The 18,566-nt window shown below is 38.3% G+C and overlaps 1 protein-coding gene across 11 annotated transcripts in view; it reads right to left on the bottom strand.

Annotated features, from left to right (window-relative positions):
• The window catches only part of ABCD3 (ATP binding cassette subfamily D member 3), a 47,527-nt gene that overhangs the window by 15,488 nt on the left and 13,473 nt on the right, over window positions 1-18,566 (bottom strand). For 3 of the 11 annotated variants that reach the window (XM_017835020.1, XM_017835018.1, XM_017835026.1), the window contains 2 exons: window positions 2,565-2,601; window positions 482-583 (listed from right to left, as the gene is read on the bottom strand). In XM_017835020.1, the coding sequence (XP_017690509.1) occupies window positions 482-583; window positions 2,565-2,601 (139 nt within the window). Of the gene's footprint in view, window positions 1-481; window positions 584-2,564; window positions 2,602-3,548; window positions 3,599-6,105; window positions 6,192-6,226; window positions 6,248-10,489; window positions 10,573-11,919; window positions 11,967-12,553; window positions 12,703-18,566 lie in introns of those variants that run through there. The other 8 variants (XM_017835019.1, XM_017835021.1, XM_017835025.1 and 5 more) reach the window with 8 other exon arrangements.

The following is an 18,566-nucleotide window of genomic DNA, read 5'->3' as shown; positions in this document are numbered from 1 at the left end:
CCAGGGTACTAAGGCAGACCTTAGAGTCAAGGTCTCACCAAAATCAAAGTAAATACTCAACATTTTCTGTTCTTCCCTTATCCACACAGCTATTTGTCTTATGACTGAGAGCAATCAGGTGAGTAAGGCATGATCTGCCATTGGTAAATCCAGGCTGGCTGTTTGCAACCACTTTTTTGTCCTTTGTGTGGCCAGAGTTAGCTTCCAGGAGAATTTGCTCACAGCCTTACCAGGAATACAGCAAGGCTGACCAGCCTGTAGCTTCCAGTATACTTGTTTTCCAATATGAGAGCCATATTTGTTTTTTCAGGGGGGATTATCAGTAACCTCTTCTGAAGGCCATGAGCTTCTGGAGCTGACTAAGGCCAGCTCTGTGAGCACACTCACAGGCATTCCCATCCATGCTTCTGCCTTCCATGTACTTTCTTTTTGTAAATGAGCTGTTGAGGGTCCCTATTCATGCACTGCAGGCAATGCTTACCTCTTTGCAAAGTGTTCTAGGGACCATTATTTTCAGGATTCGACATATTCTTGCAATAAACACTCTGTCCACCATTGCTCGCTCCTTCTTTCCCTCTTTCTGCTGCGTGTAGAACAAGGAAAGTAAGAAAAGTAAGATTTTTTTGGTAATAAGTATTATTTAACTGTTGATGTGATTATTTTCCCTATCCAAGCTATTTACTGCTACCTTCCTTCTGGAGCATTTGCAACATTTCCTTCCAACTTGCTCCGACAAATTAAATATAGTGTAAGAACTGGGAGCTATCAAAACAAATTGCAAAAGGAAGTAGCTGCCATGATACAAAATACTTTTTATTTCAAATCTATGTTAAGGGTGACATACAAACAATGCAGACCACAGCACTAAAACATCCAACTACAAGTTTAATGCAATCTACCATCTCTTAACATTGCTTGTCTCTAAAAGACACCATCAGCCAGTATTTTTAAAGATGTCTTCCAACATCCAAACAGCTAAATCTACCAGACTTAAAAACCCTCCTGTACTCAAGCACCTTTTATTTGGGTCAGTTGCACTTGTTCACTCCATATAACCCTATCTCCTGTTCTGCATTCTTTTTAAAAGCTAATAGTGTAAGTATTTTTTCTTTTTTTCATTTGTTTTCTTTCTTTTCCTTCACACAAGGATGTGACAGAAGAATTTGGTCCTGAAAAACTGATCGAAAGGGCACACTTTCAAAAAAGTCCTGTCTAATCAACCTAATCCTGATATCTCTGCTACCCAAGGCTCATGTGGAGCATGCTATCAATGCCTATATCGATACTACAAGATAGACAGGAAACCTGAAAGAAAAAACCTCACTCTGAATGCTGTGTAAATAAGCCTACACCTGTTTTTCACAGGATGAAGTCAACTATAGTCCCACCCTTATCAAAAAAGTATGTGAACACCAACTACAAATAAAAATTCTAGTCAGATAGGATGCTATGTAGTAGATGATTAAAACATTTTAGTTAAAAGTTATTTACATGAAAATCCAAGCAATCCAAACAACTAAAGACTACTGTCCAGGCCTAATGAAGGATGATCCTACATATGTTATTGCTTTTCTGTAATTGAAACAACAAACACAATGTCTGATGTGCTACATTTCAAGAGAGTACCTAACTAAACATATTTGATGCATAACTTGAACCTATTCTTCCTCTGTAATCAGCTCTTCCTCATTTCTATTTCTGTGTTGCACTTATATTCGTTCCAGTATCTCCTTTCCCAGAAGAAAGGAGATACTTTTTCCCTTGGACTGTTAATTCCTCATTCAGTATAATTGTATCCAAGATGGGTAGGAATAAGAGAAAGCTAGTTAAGATTTTTACAAATAGGTACAGCTACGCAAAAGACAAGTTTATGGCAGATAACACAGTCAAGGTGTGGCTAGAAGCTAATATGATGCTTGTATACACCTTCAAATTTATCCAGTGCAAGCCTTTTCTTAAGTTTTCAGCAAAAGATTAAAGTATCTGAAAGCTATTCATACCATCATAAGACCCAATACTTCTAATCATGGACTTTGCCTTTTGGTCTGTCATATTTCATTTGAATATAAAACAGTAAACTTGGCTTAAAGGGATATATGATAAATAAATTAACAAACATACAAAAGATCGGGGATATGCCAAACCTCCTACCAGAAGTTTGAAGTAGTTTTTAGAAATTGTCAGACTCTACATCTTGTTCCATGTTTTTTCTTTTAAATAAAATATAAATACAAGTTATACCAAATGTACACATAGCTGATTGCTGCTATACATACAGATAAACTTAAACACTAGTCCTTACATTCATAAGGCACTATGAGATAAAAAAGCACATGGTACACATCAAGTGCATGTCATTATGGAGCCAAACTTCAGCCTCTTGTGATTAACCTGATTCTTCCATTTGTTCCACCAATGCAAGTCTGAAAGTATCATTCAAGCAGTATTTGCACCATAGCCATCATTCAGTCCAAAATTAAACTACAAGGATAGGACTTAAAAGTTTTTAAAAATCAGATTTATTTAAAATGAATAAAGAATATATGACATGAAAAAAGAATTACCTCATTGTTCTGCAGTGCTTGTTTTCCACTTCTTTTACTGTAAAGGGAAGAAAAAAAGTATTTTACTTGTTACTAACACACTTTTCTTTGTCTTCATCTTTACATAGAAAAGAAAACTCGGGATTATATCCCTATTTCTTTCAAAGCAATACAGTGTCTGCAGCAGGGCTACCTTTTATGTCAAACCTATGTGCTGTTTCTTTACAATTTCAATGAAACCTTACCCCTTTCAGAAACCAGTCTTATGTAGGGAAACTAAGCCTCAATCTTTCATCTCAGAGTTCTGCTTTACCTTGGCTCTGTATCATGAACTCCAAGTGTTTTTATGTTTCTCACATATACTTTACAAGCATGGCTACATGATTCCACTGACCACAAATGAAAACTACAGGAATGCAGATTCAGCAATCCAAGCAACTCAACTTTGATGTTTCCACATCATCTATGTAAGCCAAACAGATTTGTTTGCATTGTACTTGACTTTCAAATAATGCATTTTACTATATATTGAGATTATTTGTTCGTAAACATATGCTGCAGGGGAAAAAAGTCAGAGCCGTGAAACCAAGTTCCTGCAAAGGTGTGCATTGGAAGGGAAGCTAGTTTTTATTCTGTCCATTTTCCTTCCCCTGCATTTTACAGAAGAGTTAGAAGAAAAATATTTTTCAACTAGTGCTAAACAAACATTCAAAAGCACAATGTTATTCTTTTTCCTCTACTTTTAAGAAAGACAAGCTGACATATAAGACAATTATAGTTGGTCCTTCTCCCTTTCGGAACACTCAAGCACATGAAGCTGTTGGGAGAGTATGTGTTTATGTAGTTTAAAAGCGACAGCTAACCATACAAATTGTAACTTACCATTTCTCAGCCATGATACTAAAACACTGAGAGCAGGCTGCCTCAAAACTACAATACTCATACACTTTCAGGCAGCACCTCAAATCACAAGGAAGCAGAAACTATGAAAGGCACTGCTCCTACCTGCCTACAACATCAAAACAACTGCAGACTGTCATGTAACCAGCTATCCCACAACTTCATCAACAGCATCATTTCAGACTTGTGCTTTAAAGCTCTGTGAAGAAAATATCTAGAATGAAACCATGCCTATTCTAATTTATGATCAGGAAGGTCTATGAATGTCTGGCCAATGAATAGAAATAATTACTATGAAAGGAAAAGGCAAGGTAGTAGAGGAATATGAGAAAAAAAGGAAAGGAGGAAGACCACAAAAGCAAGTAGGGAGAGATGCTAGTTTAGCCAGAACTTAATTAAAGGTAACAGAGAGACAGAAGCCTGAGAGAAGATAAAAATCCTGTAAGACTACTTGTGCAAAAGACAAGCAGAGGGCAGTTTGGGGGAGAAATAACTTAATAAAAGTTCAGAAGAGATATAACATTTAATCAGTCTGTGACGGAAGTACGTCTGCGGAAATGATAACTGTGCAAAGTTTAAGGAACAATCCAGTAAGAGACTGCATCCTGGTGACAGAAGAGCAATGTACTGCTGTAACAAGAAACTTCTCAACACATCTTGGAATTTTTCAAAGCAGAAAAGGTTGACCTGTATTTTTAAAAGTGTCCTTGAATATGGATCATTCCAATCATATCTGGTTTGGCGCTAGGAGAAAAGCAGTATTCTTAAGCATGAATAAATAGTTATCAAATTATGTGGTTATTTCACTAGACAATTCATGACTTGCCATAATGTAAAATGAAAGCATGATGCTCTTCCAGATATGCTACAACTCCTATAAGCCTTGTTGCTTCAGGCCTTGCCAGTGTTTGAAGTCACAACACTTGTAAGACACAACTATTTCAGCTTAAAAAGGATCAGAAGGGAATATATTAATATATTAATCTATTAAGAAGATAAGGCCCAGAATTATTCTGGCAGTTAGTTGAATATCTTTGATCTATGTATTGATATATTTTTCCTACAGTAGCTCTTGAGAGAAATTGAGCAGCTGAAACTACTGAGCTGGAACTGATTATCCACTAAAGAGAAAGAAGGATTGTTCAGAAATCATAATCTCACATTTCATTGTGAACTCACATGTAATTAGAATTTATATTTATAAAGTTTAAGATAAAAATTAAGTGTTTGTAAATTTAAAACCTAATGAAAAAAGAGCTTTAACAGAGTTTTGTTCTCTTTTTCTACAAAAAATTTGTGCAAGCTCAAAATGAGACTGATACTTCAAAAGCAAAGGAAACAATCTTATTTATAAAGTCTGGAATCAAAAAAAAAAAAAAGTGCCTAAATAGCTAAATAGCTCTAATGTGGCTCTTGATATTAAAAAAAATAATAATCTGTTGTTATTTTAATAGGTAAAAACATTTTACTTGCAACAAAAGACTGTGCTATAGTTCCGTCTGGAAAAAACTTCCACCAGCTGATTAGTACAGAACTCTTCCTTCTCCAGAGTCTCATTTCTTCAGTCTGATACCTACTGGCACTACTCCAGACTCCATTACACTACTGTAGAACTTTTTCGTGAGAATTGTGGTTGCATTCTCATTGAATTTAAAGACTAAATAACACCCTCAATTACTCAGCAAGAATACAGCAAGACTATCTGGTTACAGCAGAGAGCTCTAACATTTGGAATAGATTCAAGCTCTCTATTATTCTCATTTACTTAATGTTGGAGCATCACAAGACTTATTTGTGGAGGAAGGCAAGTGCTACTTGCTGGCCAAATTCTCTGCTGCAAATAACTCCTCTGGTATAAGGGCCATTGTTCCTTTATGCCCTCACAGAGAAGAAAGGGTGGTGATGAAGAGGTTCTTAAAAGGAGTTACCCAGACAATACATAGAAAAAAGAAGAAAAAGCACGGTATCATAACATTTCTAACACTGAGTTAAGAACTGTAGGATTTATCATATTTTCAAGATATGACTGTATAAAGCCCTCAAAAAACCAATCTGAATTCGATGTGGATCGTGCTTTGAGCACTTAGATTAAGTGACTTCTTGAGGCACCTTCTATCCTAAGTGATTTTTAAAAAGAATAAAAAAGTAAAATTTTTTTAAGAACATGAAGAGGCTAGAGGTATAATGGGACATGTATCACCTGAAGAAGTTTCAGGAAAAGCAGCATCTCGGATGTAGCCTGCTATCCATTATTTAACTGCACACAGCTTTTAGAGAAAACAGTGTAAAAGCAGAGAAAGGTATCAGCAGTACTGAGATGACACAACTAGACCAAACTTGTCATTCATACATGCATGGTAACTGAATAGCAACTCACTAAAGATAAGTAAATAGACAAGTAATTACCCAATAGACAGTAGACAATACAACAAAACACCTTTCTCCAACACTGAGAAACATGATCAGCCCAAACCAGCAAGATGCTTCAAAGAAACTAATAAAGAATTTTAGGACTGTGTACTGGCATTTGACAGCTGATCCAACTTCAAGGACAGCAGTGTAGCATAGGGGGGAGGCAGAAAACTTGATAATACCATGAAATTTCAGTCTCCAAATAAGTATTGGGCACAGCACTCACTGTCTTTTGACTCTATTTACATACCAGCAAGGCTATTCTCTCCAAAGAAACGTGCAACAATACTGGTTACTCAAAAAGGATCATTCTCAACACCACTGAAGAAGAAACTGCAAAAAGTCTTGAAGAGGCCACTGAGTATATTTACCAAAAGGCCTCAGGCATGCTAGTTCTGTGGTATTTATTAGCAAACAGGAAAAAGTTAAAGGATTACTGTCTTTAGAAATACCTGTCTCCATCCAGAACAAAGTTCAGAGGAAGCAATCTACACTGAGCTAAGCATAACAGGGAATTGAGATGAGAGTGATAAGCAAGACTTCCAGTTTAATGACATGTCAAGAGGAAATAAGGGTTTGAAAACGTTGTGTTGTCCTTAACTGAAAAAACACTACAAATTTCAGGTCATGCTACCTTCTTTCTGTAGAGTAGGATGACTAGCTTCTGCTCAACACAGTGCAAAGGAAGAGTATCTGTGTTAGGATTAAGTGTAGCATTTCAAAGACTTGTTACCTATAGGCAACTTTTGTATTCTTCAGACCTTACATTCTGAAATGGCACTGGGCATTTTCCACAGCTTTAAAAAAAACACACAAGGTAACAGTTTGTAATAGTTCATGATAATTTGTGCAGTTTCAGGTTAGTTTTGCAAACAAGATAACTCCTGAGATGTTGCAAAGACAGAATAAAACTCAAATGACCAAAGATGGAATGCAATCATGTGAAGAAATAACAGCTATAATGAGAAAAGTGGGTTATCACTCACACCACACTCCCTGGCAGGCACAGCCTCACACTGCACACCCTGCACAGAAGAGTGCAGAGCAACAGCACAGTTATTTCAGGTCAAGGGCAGCAACCTTACTCGGAAGCCTGGGCTGTCCAAAAGCATGCCCGTTTGCACAGTACACCCTGAGCACACACAGAACCGAGAGCACAATTTTCTTGGCTCTAGGTCAGTGCCTAGTTGCAGCATAACCAAAAATAATGTGAGGGGAATGGATTCAGGCAACCAAGAAGTGGACTCTGAGAAGGTCACAGACATTTACCTCACTGCAAGCAGGAGCTCTGAGTTGCTCTGCATTGCTAAAGCTCAAAGGTTTCCTTTGAGAAGGCAACAAAGCAGAACTGTTGTGGAGGACATTCTAAGTTTCAGTAGAAGAATGCATCTCAGTAACAAAGTTTACATGTAAGAAAAACCTTAGCACTAATAATTTTGCCATAAGCTGTGCTCTGGCCTAAGCTGTGGTTGTAGCTCTCCTTCATGGATAACAGTGGAAAAAAACTTCTAGCCAGCTTCCTGGAAAAAAAAAAAATTTCACGCTGTTACACACTTACACTAGATCTTGCCTTAGATAGCAAGCATTTTATGCACCTTAATAAGAGAGAAACCACTAATTAGCTACCCAGGCCCAAAACAAAGGCAGTCTAAATGCTAGGAGCAGGGCTGAGTCATCTGTTTTCTCCCCTGTCTCCATACCCTCCAGCTGAAGACAAGTTTTCTGAACCCCAGGCAGGTTTTTCTACAAGACTGGATTTTAGATGCATTTTCTAGTAATCATATCTGTATGTTTTGCCTTTTTTTTTTTTTCTTTAATAGTAGCAGTAGATCGAACAGTCAAATTCACATCCTGGGTAAACTTACTTAAATGTAGTTAGCATAGAGTTGTTTTTGGTTTTGACACCTGTCACCTTTTACCCAAGTAACACAGGTTCCCTTTAATGATTTACATACATGAAAGAAGTCTATTAATCCCCAGCAATATAATTTCACCCTTTCTGTCAAACAGTCATGACTCAACTAGAACAGATCCCTTCATGGGAAGTACACTAGCAAGGCTCACCCAAGCATCTTCAGAACCTAAGGAAATCATGCAAACTAAGAAGTGAGAATAACATCCTAAATATACAAAAATGAAAAAAACCCGCACTATTTGTTTCAAGTTACAACTACCACTTGCTATGCTCAAACTCCTGTGTTATATTTGAAAGCTCCTCCAGTACACTTGGATCAATCACTGCCAAACTGCAGGTTCACAGGCTGTGCAGCCGATGACACAAGTAGCGTGACATCCACTGTGTGACATCTGCTGCCACTGTCAGATGAGAGCAGCTGAGGAGCCTGGTGACAGGCAAAATGAAATGTGTAAAACCTATTTGATATACACTGTCTACAGCTCTGTTAACCTCTCTCCACTCAAGTGAGCTTTTCCCCTTCCTTTAGCCACGTCTAACCTCTAAGACCCCAAGCATGCACTATGCTTGCTTTATGCAGTTTTTCCCCTTACAGGAGGGATGCCAAACACTTGGGTTTCAGAAGTTCAATTTTTACAAAATTGAGTCCATGTCCTAGCATCCTCTTGGATTCTAATGGACACAGATAGGTGATAGGGAAGGCCAGTGTGTCTAGGAACAGACTGTAAAATATTTTATTTTGTCATCTTTCCACACATTATAAATTCCTTCCTATTAATTCCATTCTGTTTATTGCCTTTCCCTAATCTTGCAATTCCAAACTCTTTACCCTAATTACCTTCTATTACTTCTTTCAGTCCCTCCTTCCCCCAGAAAGCTATATGAATTAAATACCTTCTTTTTGAAAGTAATCCAAGTTCATTCTCTGCTTGTGTAAGTACTTTATTTTAAAGTACATGGATATTTGGGAAAAATTCTCATTAGAGGGATAATGAAAAATATCCAGCTCTTTTATGTAACACTCCTCAAGGTTTTAATTCTGAAGCAATCAAATCTTAAGAAAATATTCTGTTGCTTCTTGTTTGAGGCAGGATTAGGGAAATGGAATAAACAGAATGGAGTAACTGTTTTTTTCTGCATCATATACCCAGGATAATGTAGTTTCTCAAAGAACTTCTTATGACTCAAAAACCCAAATACTACAACCGAAGTCATCCTTCCATTTAGCTATAACAACTTCCACCCTCCCAAGAAGACATGCAGCTTTTCTAAGGAAACAGATTTTTTGAGGACAGCAACCTGAGTAAAGACACAATGCATTTTTCTCCATGCTTTACTCCAAAGTAATAACGTGGAAAACTAACAAGTTACTATAAGTAATCCATTCTATATCATTCTACTTCAGAAGATTTCAGGAAGTTGTGATTAAAATGTATTATAAACTGTGACACCACCTCTCAGTTCTGCAAAACTAACAAGCAATGTAATAGCTCTTACAGAAGAACATCTGTGACTAATCCAGCTACTACTAATTAAGTGATCTTTGACCTACTAAGGCACGTTGGCATAACATATACAGCTTAATTATTCATACATTACTACTTGATACGAGTTGCAGTGGACCTTGCCCCTACTGTTTGACAGCAGAAAAGTAGGTAAAAGTTGCTACCTCTCCTTCCTGGTAACATTTCTATAACTGGTAATTCTATATTAAAATTAACACATAAACTATGAAGAGCCTGTCAGATAACTTTCTTGTTACACATTCAAACACATTTAATTTGCTAAAAGAAGACTTTCCTTCTTTTTTTTCAATTTGTACATTATTTTACTTTCCAACTTTGACCAGCAGCAGACCTACTGCTAACATTCCAGCAAAACTTAAAAAAAGCACACAAAATAAAACAGAAAACAGACAGCTACTCCAGGAAAACATGATATAATAGCATACATACTTGATGTTCAAATAAGGTATAAGTATAAACACTGAAATGTGTATTCTGAAACTACATGAGGAAGGAAGAAGTTTTGCAGGTAAAGTTGCACACGAACACTTCCATGATTCACTTGAATGTTAAGGCCAGTGTTTGGCTGTTTATATTCAAGTCTGTATCATTCACCTTTGCCCTTAGGAAGCTCAAAACTAGACTTTCACCTTCCAGAATTCAAGAAGCTGAAATTCAGCTCACACTAACATGACACAACATTTTTAGGCATTATATACCAAGGTTAACAAAGGAATTCACACATATAAAACTAAATCACCACTGTTCCTCACATCTTTTAGTCAGTTAACCTCAAGCAGACTACCAGTCCTCTTCCAGACTATCTGGATTGCCAAATTAAATTCTTCTCCATAGGAATAAGTACAAAAATTGAGGACAGCCATACCCTCCCAACTTCTTGCTCTTCCCAAAGAGACAGGGAAATACAACACAAAAATTAAAGGGTACACTAGGCCCTGGAGATTTTTATCATCACTGCATAAAGGTTGTGCGCTTGTTATTATATGTCAGCATCATATACCAGCATAAGAATGCTGAAATATGTAAAGATTTGGCATGATGACAATCCTTTGCAAAAGTATGCTCTAATTTACATTAGCAACAAAGCATGAAGAAATGAATGATACATGAAATAATGAGACTAAAGGAGGATGAGGCAACGGTAATAACCAGATGGTTTTGTCTAGGCTGGTGATATAGGCAAAGTAGCTTACCTACTGCCTAGTCTTGATAGGTAGCATTCTATAAGGCTCCTGGCAAGGTTTGCCTCACAGGGAAACATGGAGAAAAGAATGAAGACCAGTGGGCAAAAACCATCCTCAAAATATCATTCAAGCAGCAGCACAGCTATTATTGAAACAACCGAATGTTGGACGTTAGAGTTTGGAATCCACAGCCACAATACAGTACCACCACTAAATAAGACCTAAGCAGTGGAGGGACTCAAAAGCATAAAGCAACACATAAACAGAAGTGAAACAATCAAGTTTGCAAGCCTGGTACTTACTTCAGCAATTGCATTTCTAACAGATTCGAGAATACAAAATGACTATAAAGAGAAGATTATAGAAGTAAGGGACAAAGGATCAGAAAGAATGCAGTTCAGAGAGAGGAAAAGGCACAGATGAGGTCAGGCTCTCACAAGTCCAGTCAATTGCTGAATTAGCTCGAATGTAATTCATAAGTTCTCTCTGCTTTCCAATTCTCACTAATCTTGTAATAGTGTTTGGTCCACCAAATACATATGAATGCCTCAGATTTTTAACACTGTACGTAGCAAAATTCAAGATTCATAAAGGAAGGACGCATTCCAAATACAGCATTAAGGCTAACGCTTACTTTCAGAACATTGACTCTCAAGCCAATACATGCATTGCCATTGTCAAATCCTGCAGATCAACGTCAGAACACATACAAGCAAAACAGTTTAGTGGGGACAACCCAGGATCCACATAACATTTATTTCAGGGATAGGAAAATTACTCTAGACAAATTCTAGCCTTCTTCTATGAAATGAATGCTACTAGTAGCAGGAATATATTAAATGCACTTCAAAACTACACTGGACTTGCATCTATGTTTGAAGATGTGCTGCAATCTGAATGTAATCTGGTATGTGTGCTCCAAGATCACCCCTCAATAAAGGCAGAGCAAGGTAAGTGTGGACAATTAAGATTCACTTTAAAAGAATATTCTTGATCTGACAACACACAGATGCTCCCAGAACATCTGCATGGCCTAGTCTTTCTTACAAATACCACTAGGTGGGAAAATCTCACACTACAGCGTAACTGTCCCAGCCCATTATTTTTGTGCCCTTCCACTCAGCTTTTCTCCTTTTTTACAACAGTATTTCACTAAATTGGGCAGAGAGATCTGAAAAGAATCATCCCTCCCTGTGAGTTTCACAGAAGAGTAACTCTCAGCCACAGTTTGGGACCTCAAGCAAATGCATGAATTGTCAGCAGTGCATCAACGTCTGACATGTTGTATGACATTACCCAACTCCATGAAACTCTTACAGATATCGTGTATGAAGTGATTTAGGTAAAATAAAACTGGATTGTTGCTTCATCACAGGTATGTTATTACAAAAGTCTGTTGAGTAAGTCCCTTTCACGAGTATCACTACAAGATACCTAACTGTAATATTGTAACATGCCAGGTCTTTAGCATATGGTCATAATCCTACAGCCAAAAATAGAGTGGAATTGTGAAAGCATTGAGTCTGAGATACGTCTTCATCCACCACACTACATGACACCAGTGCTTTGCAGCACATTAACGAATACACACCCGAGCAGCGTACACCTGTAAAGCAACCACACAGGGAACATCACCAGATTCGGCCTCTTTGAAACTGTTGTCCGTGTTCCTTATTGTCACACGGCTGCATTCAAACAACACCTGAGGTCCACGAGCTGCCTATGCAGACACGGACATCCCTATAAGTCACCTGTTAATGTTCACAGCCAGGAAAACAGAAAAAGCGAGCATAATTTGGGTAACAAGGTGGCGATGGCTGGACACTCACAAGAGGGGCACCGACCTCACCCCGGGGAAAGCGGCGAGGGAGCAGCCTGAGCCCTGTACTCGGGAGCCTCCCCGGGCAGAGGGCGGCGGCGGCAGCGCCCCGTGCGCGGCACAGGGACGCGGCCGCCCCTCCGCCGGGCCCAGGGCCGGGGAGAGCGAGCACAGCTCTGCCCGCTCCGGCCTCCCGGCGCCGGCCCCGCGGCTCGCGCGGCCCGGCCCGCCCCGCTCCCCCAGCCCCCGCTCACCCGTGCTGCGCCGCCGCCCGCCGCTTGCCGAGCAGGCAGAGCAGCGCGCAGGCGGCGGCGGCCCCGGCGATGGCGGAGTGCCGCGCGGTCAGGAACTTGCTGTAGGCGGCCATGGCGAGCGCAGCGCGGAGCCGCCGAGCCGAGCAGCGCAGCCGAGCCCAGCAGTCGAGCGGGGGATGCCGGGAGGGGGCGGTGCCGCCCGGCCCCGCTCCGCAGGCAGGACGGGCCGCGCCGCGCCGGGTGCGGGTTGTGCAACGGGCCCGCAGTAATTACCGCTCCCTCGCCGTTCCCGGGCACAGGGCGCGCCCCCGCCGGCCGCAGGGAAGGGGTCGGGCCTGCCGCCGGCTGCCCTGGCCCGAGGTCGGGTTGAGGAGCCGGAGGCCGGGCCTCCCCCCGCATCCCGCGGGTTCACCTTCCCAGGCACCCTCGGCTCGGCACCTCCGGCCGCCTGGGGTCCGGTAATTCACTGCCACGGGAGTCTTTGTACGGGCGTAGAGGGTGTTTCACAAGTATGTATTAGGAATGACTTTTAAATGTGGTGACAATACTAAATATTTTTTTTTTTTAAATTCAGAGAAACTATGATGCAAGTTTTGCCACACTGCTTTGTTTTCTTGTTTGGTTGGGGTTTTTTGTTTAGTACCGTGAGAGGAGCTGCTAAGACTGGCTGTCAGAGCGTGGAATGAGTTGTCACCCATCAAAGTTCAGGAAAACAATCCCTATAAGAGGCAGATCCACGCCAGGCACAGCGGGAGATACCAACCAGCCTTCTTCCACAAAACCAGTTATACTCGCATGGGTGCTTTTTCCAGCAGAATTAATAACAGGTTGCCAAGTTAAGCTGTACCAATAAAAACACCCATGCCAGCATAACTGTATTTACACTGGATCTTCCCTTGTTATCATATCCCTCAAACACCTGATAATGTATATGAAGTGGGTGTACTTTCCATAGGAACTGGTCACTCATATATTGAAAACCTGCGTTGATGTAATGGTTAACACTGAAATGACAAAACAATTTCTCTGATCAAACTTAAATGCAAATCAAAATGCAGTTAGAATCAATAGTATCTGGTTTTAGTTTCAAAAAAATGTTTTCATACAGGCTTTTAAAAACATTTGAATACCTTTGAATACTGTAGTTTTGTTACCACAGTTAGAATCAATAGTATCTGGTTTTGGCCTCAAAAAATGTTTTCATACAGGCTTTTAAAAACATTTGAATACCTTTGAATGCTTTGGTTTTGTTACTGTAGTATAAGAGTGTGCATCAGTCCATTTATCGAATATTCTTATTTCTTCCAAGTATGTCTGCCTGGAGTAGCAGGGCTGAAGCTGCAGTGTTTCAGATCCTCAGGAAAATATACAGCAGAATCACACAGCATTAATAAATTAATTTCATTTTATAACATGAATTTGTGAAAATATCTTGATTTTTAAAATCTTAGATACTTTGGCAGTAGGTAAATGGGAGAACTTAAGCAAGAGGTAGTTTCTTTATCAAAAGAAACTTCTTATACTAAAATCATTACAAAAATGAAAATTTCCAGAATTTTTCAGGTTTATGAATCTTTGTAATACAGTTTTACTTCTATTTTAATCTCAATTTCAGCGCAGAGATAAGAGCATTATGATATAGCTATGCTTTTCTTTACAAGTTCTCTTCCCTCTTTAAGCTTGGGTTGATTGTACCCTTCTACAGAACTTGCTATCTAAAAGTCTAACTTGTTTACATGAAATGTCCATCAGTTTGGGCCATGCTGACCTTTGTTGTTTGCATGTCTGCATGACTCGCGTTCTGCTGTTTGTCTGCTTCACTGTCCTTATCCCACTTTTTGACACTAGCCAATACCATGTCCTACTACATATTTTATTTCTCTTCTAACTTGTCCATAAATAGTTTCACATATTATCTTCTTGGAAACTTGACTCATGCATCCAACCTTCCACTGTGTCTTCTACTACCTCCGCTCTTGAAAGTTGCTTTTTTTTTTTTCAGAATAACTTTGTTAGCATGATTGATAAATGGGCACTTAGCTTAAAACATGAGGGTTTTATTGATCCATTATTTCATCAGTTTCCAACAGCACTCATGGCTAAGCATATCCTTGATAAAATGACACACGCTGATCAAACGCTTTTGTGATACAAGCTCCTTTTTTTTTTGTCTTGAATTTGAGATCTGCTGCATTTCTGTACTTCATACTTTGCAGCCATCTTGCTTTCTTGGTATTCTTGGTACCAGTCAACTGTGAGGCTTTTCCAAGGTAGCAGATAAGAGCAATATTAATTCAAATGTATCTCCACTGTAAAAGCTAGAGGTGGAATGGTAGCTTGGAAGAAACAAAGAGTAGCATCTCTGTCACCTGTATTAGTACTACTGTGTGTAGTTTCTCTGAAAAAGCAAGGTCAAATTGACAACTGTCCTTTTAATATGGCCCATGGTATGGTTCAAACTTCTTACTAACTATGTAGGGACATCCATAGAAAGCAAGCTATTTAAATGAGAAAGTGCACTCTGGAAGACTGAAGCCTGTAGAAAGATGCATATTTACTGTTAAAGCCTTAAATCCCCTAATGGACATCATGAGGCCTCTACATCAAGGGATAGGCTGTGGTCCTGTGTCTGAATTGTTAAGCAGTGTTATCTTCATAAGCAGTTCTTCCATATCCCAATTTAAAAAACAAAGTCTGATTAATAAAAAGCAGTAATAAAATTCCTAAACAGTTCAGATTCTCAATTCATGTCCTCACCCAATCTTGGTTTAGACCGTTGAGTCAAAGTCAGAAATATAAGAAATTGTTATGGAGTGAATATTTTGTCCTACTAATAGTTATGTGAATACATTTTTTTAATGGAGTCTAGGTTACCAGATAAGAAGATGCTCTGATTTGGTTTCTCCCAGAACAGGAAGAACCAGTATTATTTGCTTTTGGCACTTGGCATACAACACCCAACTATATTCTGAGAACAACATGTCATCTAATAACTAAATGAAAAATCTTGTTGTTTATTGTAGGTCCAATGTAACATATATTAATATCATAGAGAGCAATTTACAAATGTTGTGAAAGGTGACAGAAGAATGAGATTAATTTATGTTAGTTGAGGTAAACTGTAAAATGCAAACTGTGTATCATGTATGTTAGTTAAGTCTGAAGGTGATTTGTGTAGTGCTGGACTCCATTCCGTAGACTTAGGTTTGCTTAATTTTTAAGTCTGTATCAATTTGGTAGGATTGTTCACTTGTTTAATGTTAAGTAAAGTACTGTGATATTGATAACTTAATAACTAGTGGAGTAAGAAGGAAAGTTCCAGGAATTGATGTGATCTCTTTTGTGAAATCTGTGTTATCTCCTAGTTGTATCTCTTAGTTGTAGAATCTGGCATGGTTTGCAAGGAAATTAATGAACTTCTCTATTAATGCTGCGATCAGCATTAAGTGATAAGGTTTTGTCATTCTGCTGAAGTGCTGTATCAGTGTATTAAGTTTGTTGGTTGATTTTTAACAGAAGGAAGTTACACATCTGAAGTTGAGCTACATTTTATCATGTATCAGTTCATATATGTGTAAATGTAGGTATATGAATAATGAGACAGATTATTCCCAATGACAACCTCATTAATACAACTTACATCTGCAAAATGGTATCATTATGAGTATAGTCACTTTGTAGAACTTCAAACTCCAGTGCGGGTGAAGTAGTGTGGATATGGTATCAGCCACTCAAAACCCATAAGCCTACACCTCCATGAAACATATGCTGATTATAACACAGGTTTGATCTTCAGAGTGCGGCCTACGGGGTGAAATTGAAATGGATATAAACTTTCTTTGATCTACAGAACACAGAGAGAAGACATGCTTCCATTTCTTTGTATCTCCTGTTTTCTCTTCTTTTTCTTACCCCTTTTTTACCTCCTGCTTGCCCTCAGATGATTGAGGTGTTACAGGAACTTAAGATGTGAGAAACTAGTCTTTCTGAGCAGTAAGTAAAATAGGGGGGTAGTGTAGGCAAAAGAGGATAAGTGGTGTATAGAAAAAAAATACTTAGAGATCTTAGGATGTACAGAGCATTGGCTTTTAAATATATTGGTGCTTGCAGACTTTCAGTGCCGTTACTGCTTCACTTTCCCAGTCTATGGGGATAGGGGTGCTTTTCCTAATCTTTATTAACTGACACCATATCCCACAAGAGTTTAATTGCTACACACAAGTCTCCTTCGTGCAATTCCTTGATTTCTGATTATTTTTTTGCTTTATGCACCTGGGTTTTCTGACATGACTGTGATCTATCCACTATAAAAACAACTCTTACCTCTACTTAATACCTCATGCCTTTTCAAAATAAAGATGACAGATCATTTTTTATAATCACAGCTCATAAATTTAGAAATCCAGGTGAAAATGCAAAAGTACATAGGACTTATTAGATCAGACTCAGAAATTATGTGGTCTTCTCTCTGTGCATGGACAGTATCAGATACTCTGAGAGATGGTATAGACTCCACATATCTGCTTTCCTAGTGGATTTTACTCTAATTTCAAACATTTACACACTGATTTAGTTCTAAAGTATGTTGTTTGACACCCATTCTAGTTTTTGTTGTCATTAAGTATTATAATTACTCATACTCTGATGGTTCAGAAAACACACTGGTATTTCAGATGAGAGAAAACAACTGATTTGTACTAAGAATTCAGTTTTCATTTGCTTTCCTTGTTAGTTGGCATCTGGTTCTGACTTTTCTTTCTGAAAGATGTCTCAACTGAGCTGTTCACATTGATGCTTAGAATGCTGATACTCCTTTTGTGAGTCAATTTTGTTGGACAACCTGTGTAAAAAACAGAATTAGATCTTCCTCCAAAATGCAGTACTCTGCATTTCTGAACAGTCAGTGTCAGTTGGCATTTTGAGCTTCTCTTGCCTACCTTGTTTGGACTAGGTGAGTGGGTAGAAAAATGGTAACTGAAACTAGATGTTCCTGTTTAGCTTGTTCAGTTTTTTTCCTGAAGTGGATTAGAGCTCAGTTTGATCTTGATAGCTTTTGGTGATCTGAAAGCCAAAGTATTTCACTGCTCAACATTTATTTCTAGCTTATCTCAAATATTGTTTTATTAGATACATAATGAATTGGAGACCAGAAGCCTTATTGTACATAGAATAATTTATGGTTTAAAAAATGTTCAGTTTTCCATCAAAAAGTGAGAAAACTGAAAGAAATTTTTAAGGAACATTTTACAGAAAAGGAATTAATGAACAGTACCATGGATCTTTGCAAAGTCAAGTTGTCAAGTTTGATATCTGAATGTGCTGAATTCAGTAATTTAAACAAAGGCATTTAAAATAGATCTACAACTAACTTCTATTTCCTAGGTAGAGCTCTAATTCTTTTATTGAGATTGCCTCTTAATTCCCTTATAAGTAGAGTTTTTCAGCTGCTTATATCTTTGTTGATTAATATATTTGCTCATTTATAATGATGCAAAGTGAAAGTTGGCATAAATTTTCTGTCTCAGCTTAGATATTCATTTATTTAATGAAAGATGCCATGTCAGTATGGTCTAATTATTTCCCAGAATCAAGCAACAGAAAAATAAATTACTTTAAACATATTAATAAAATGTAAAAAGCTTTTAGGCACTTGTATTTTATCACCATGCTTTGCAATGCAGAGTTGAATTTGGCAGACACTAGCTTATATGAAAGATATAACTTTTGAAAAGCTATGTCATCATCACTGTTAATGCTATGGTTCCTTCTTATTTCAGGTGATGCAGCTTGAATTGTTAAAACTGTTCAAAAAAGGAATCATATTGCTCATATTTGGTCAAGAGATAACAGACATTAGGTTGAAGCCATAATAACTTAATCAGACCCATCTTTCTGTTTTCCAGGAGCTATTGCCATCATGGTGATGTGTTCTTTAAACAAATATAATTTGGTTTTAACATTGGTAATGTAGAAAGGATGCTAATGTAACAGAACAAGGCTTTTAATACATTCT

Source organism: Lepidothrix coronata, unplaced genomic scaffold (assembly GCF_001604755.1).
Source record: "Lepidothrix coronata isolate B3197 unplaced genomic scaffold, Lepidothrix_coronata-1.0 Scaffold247, whole genome shotgun sequence".
In the NCBI taxonomy this organism is placed as follows: domain Eukaryota; kingdom Metazoa; phylum Chordata; class Aves; order Passeriformes; family Pipridae; genus Lepidothrix; species Lepidothrix coronata.
This window is presented reverse-complemented; position numbering and strand designations above follow the sequence as displayed.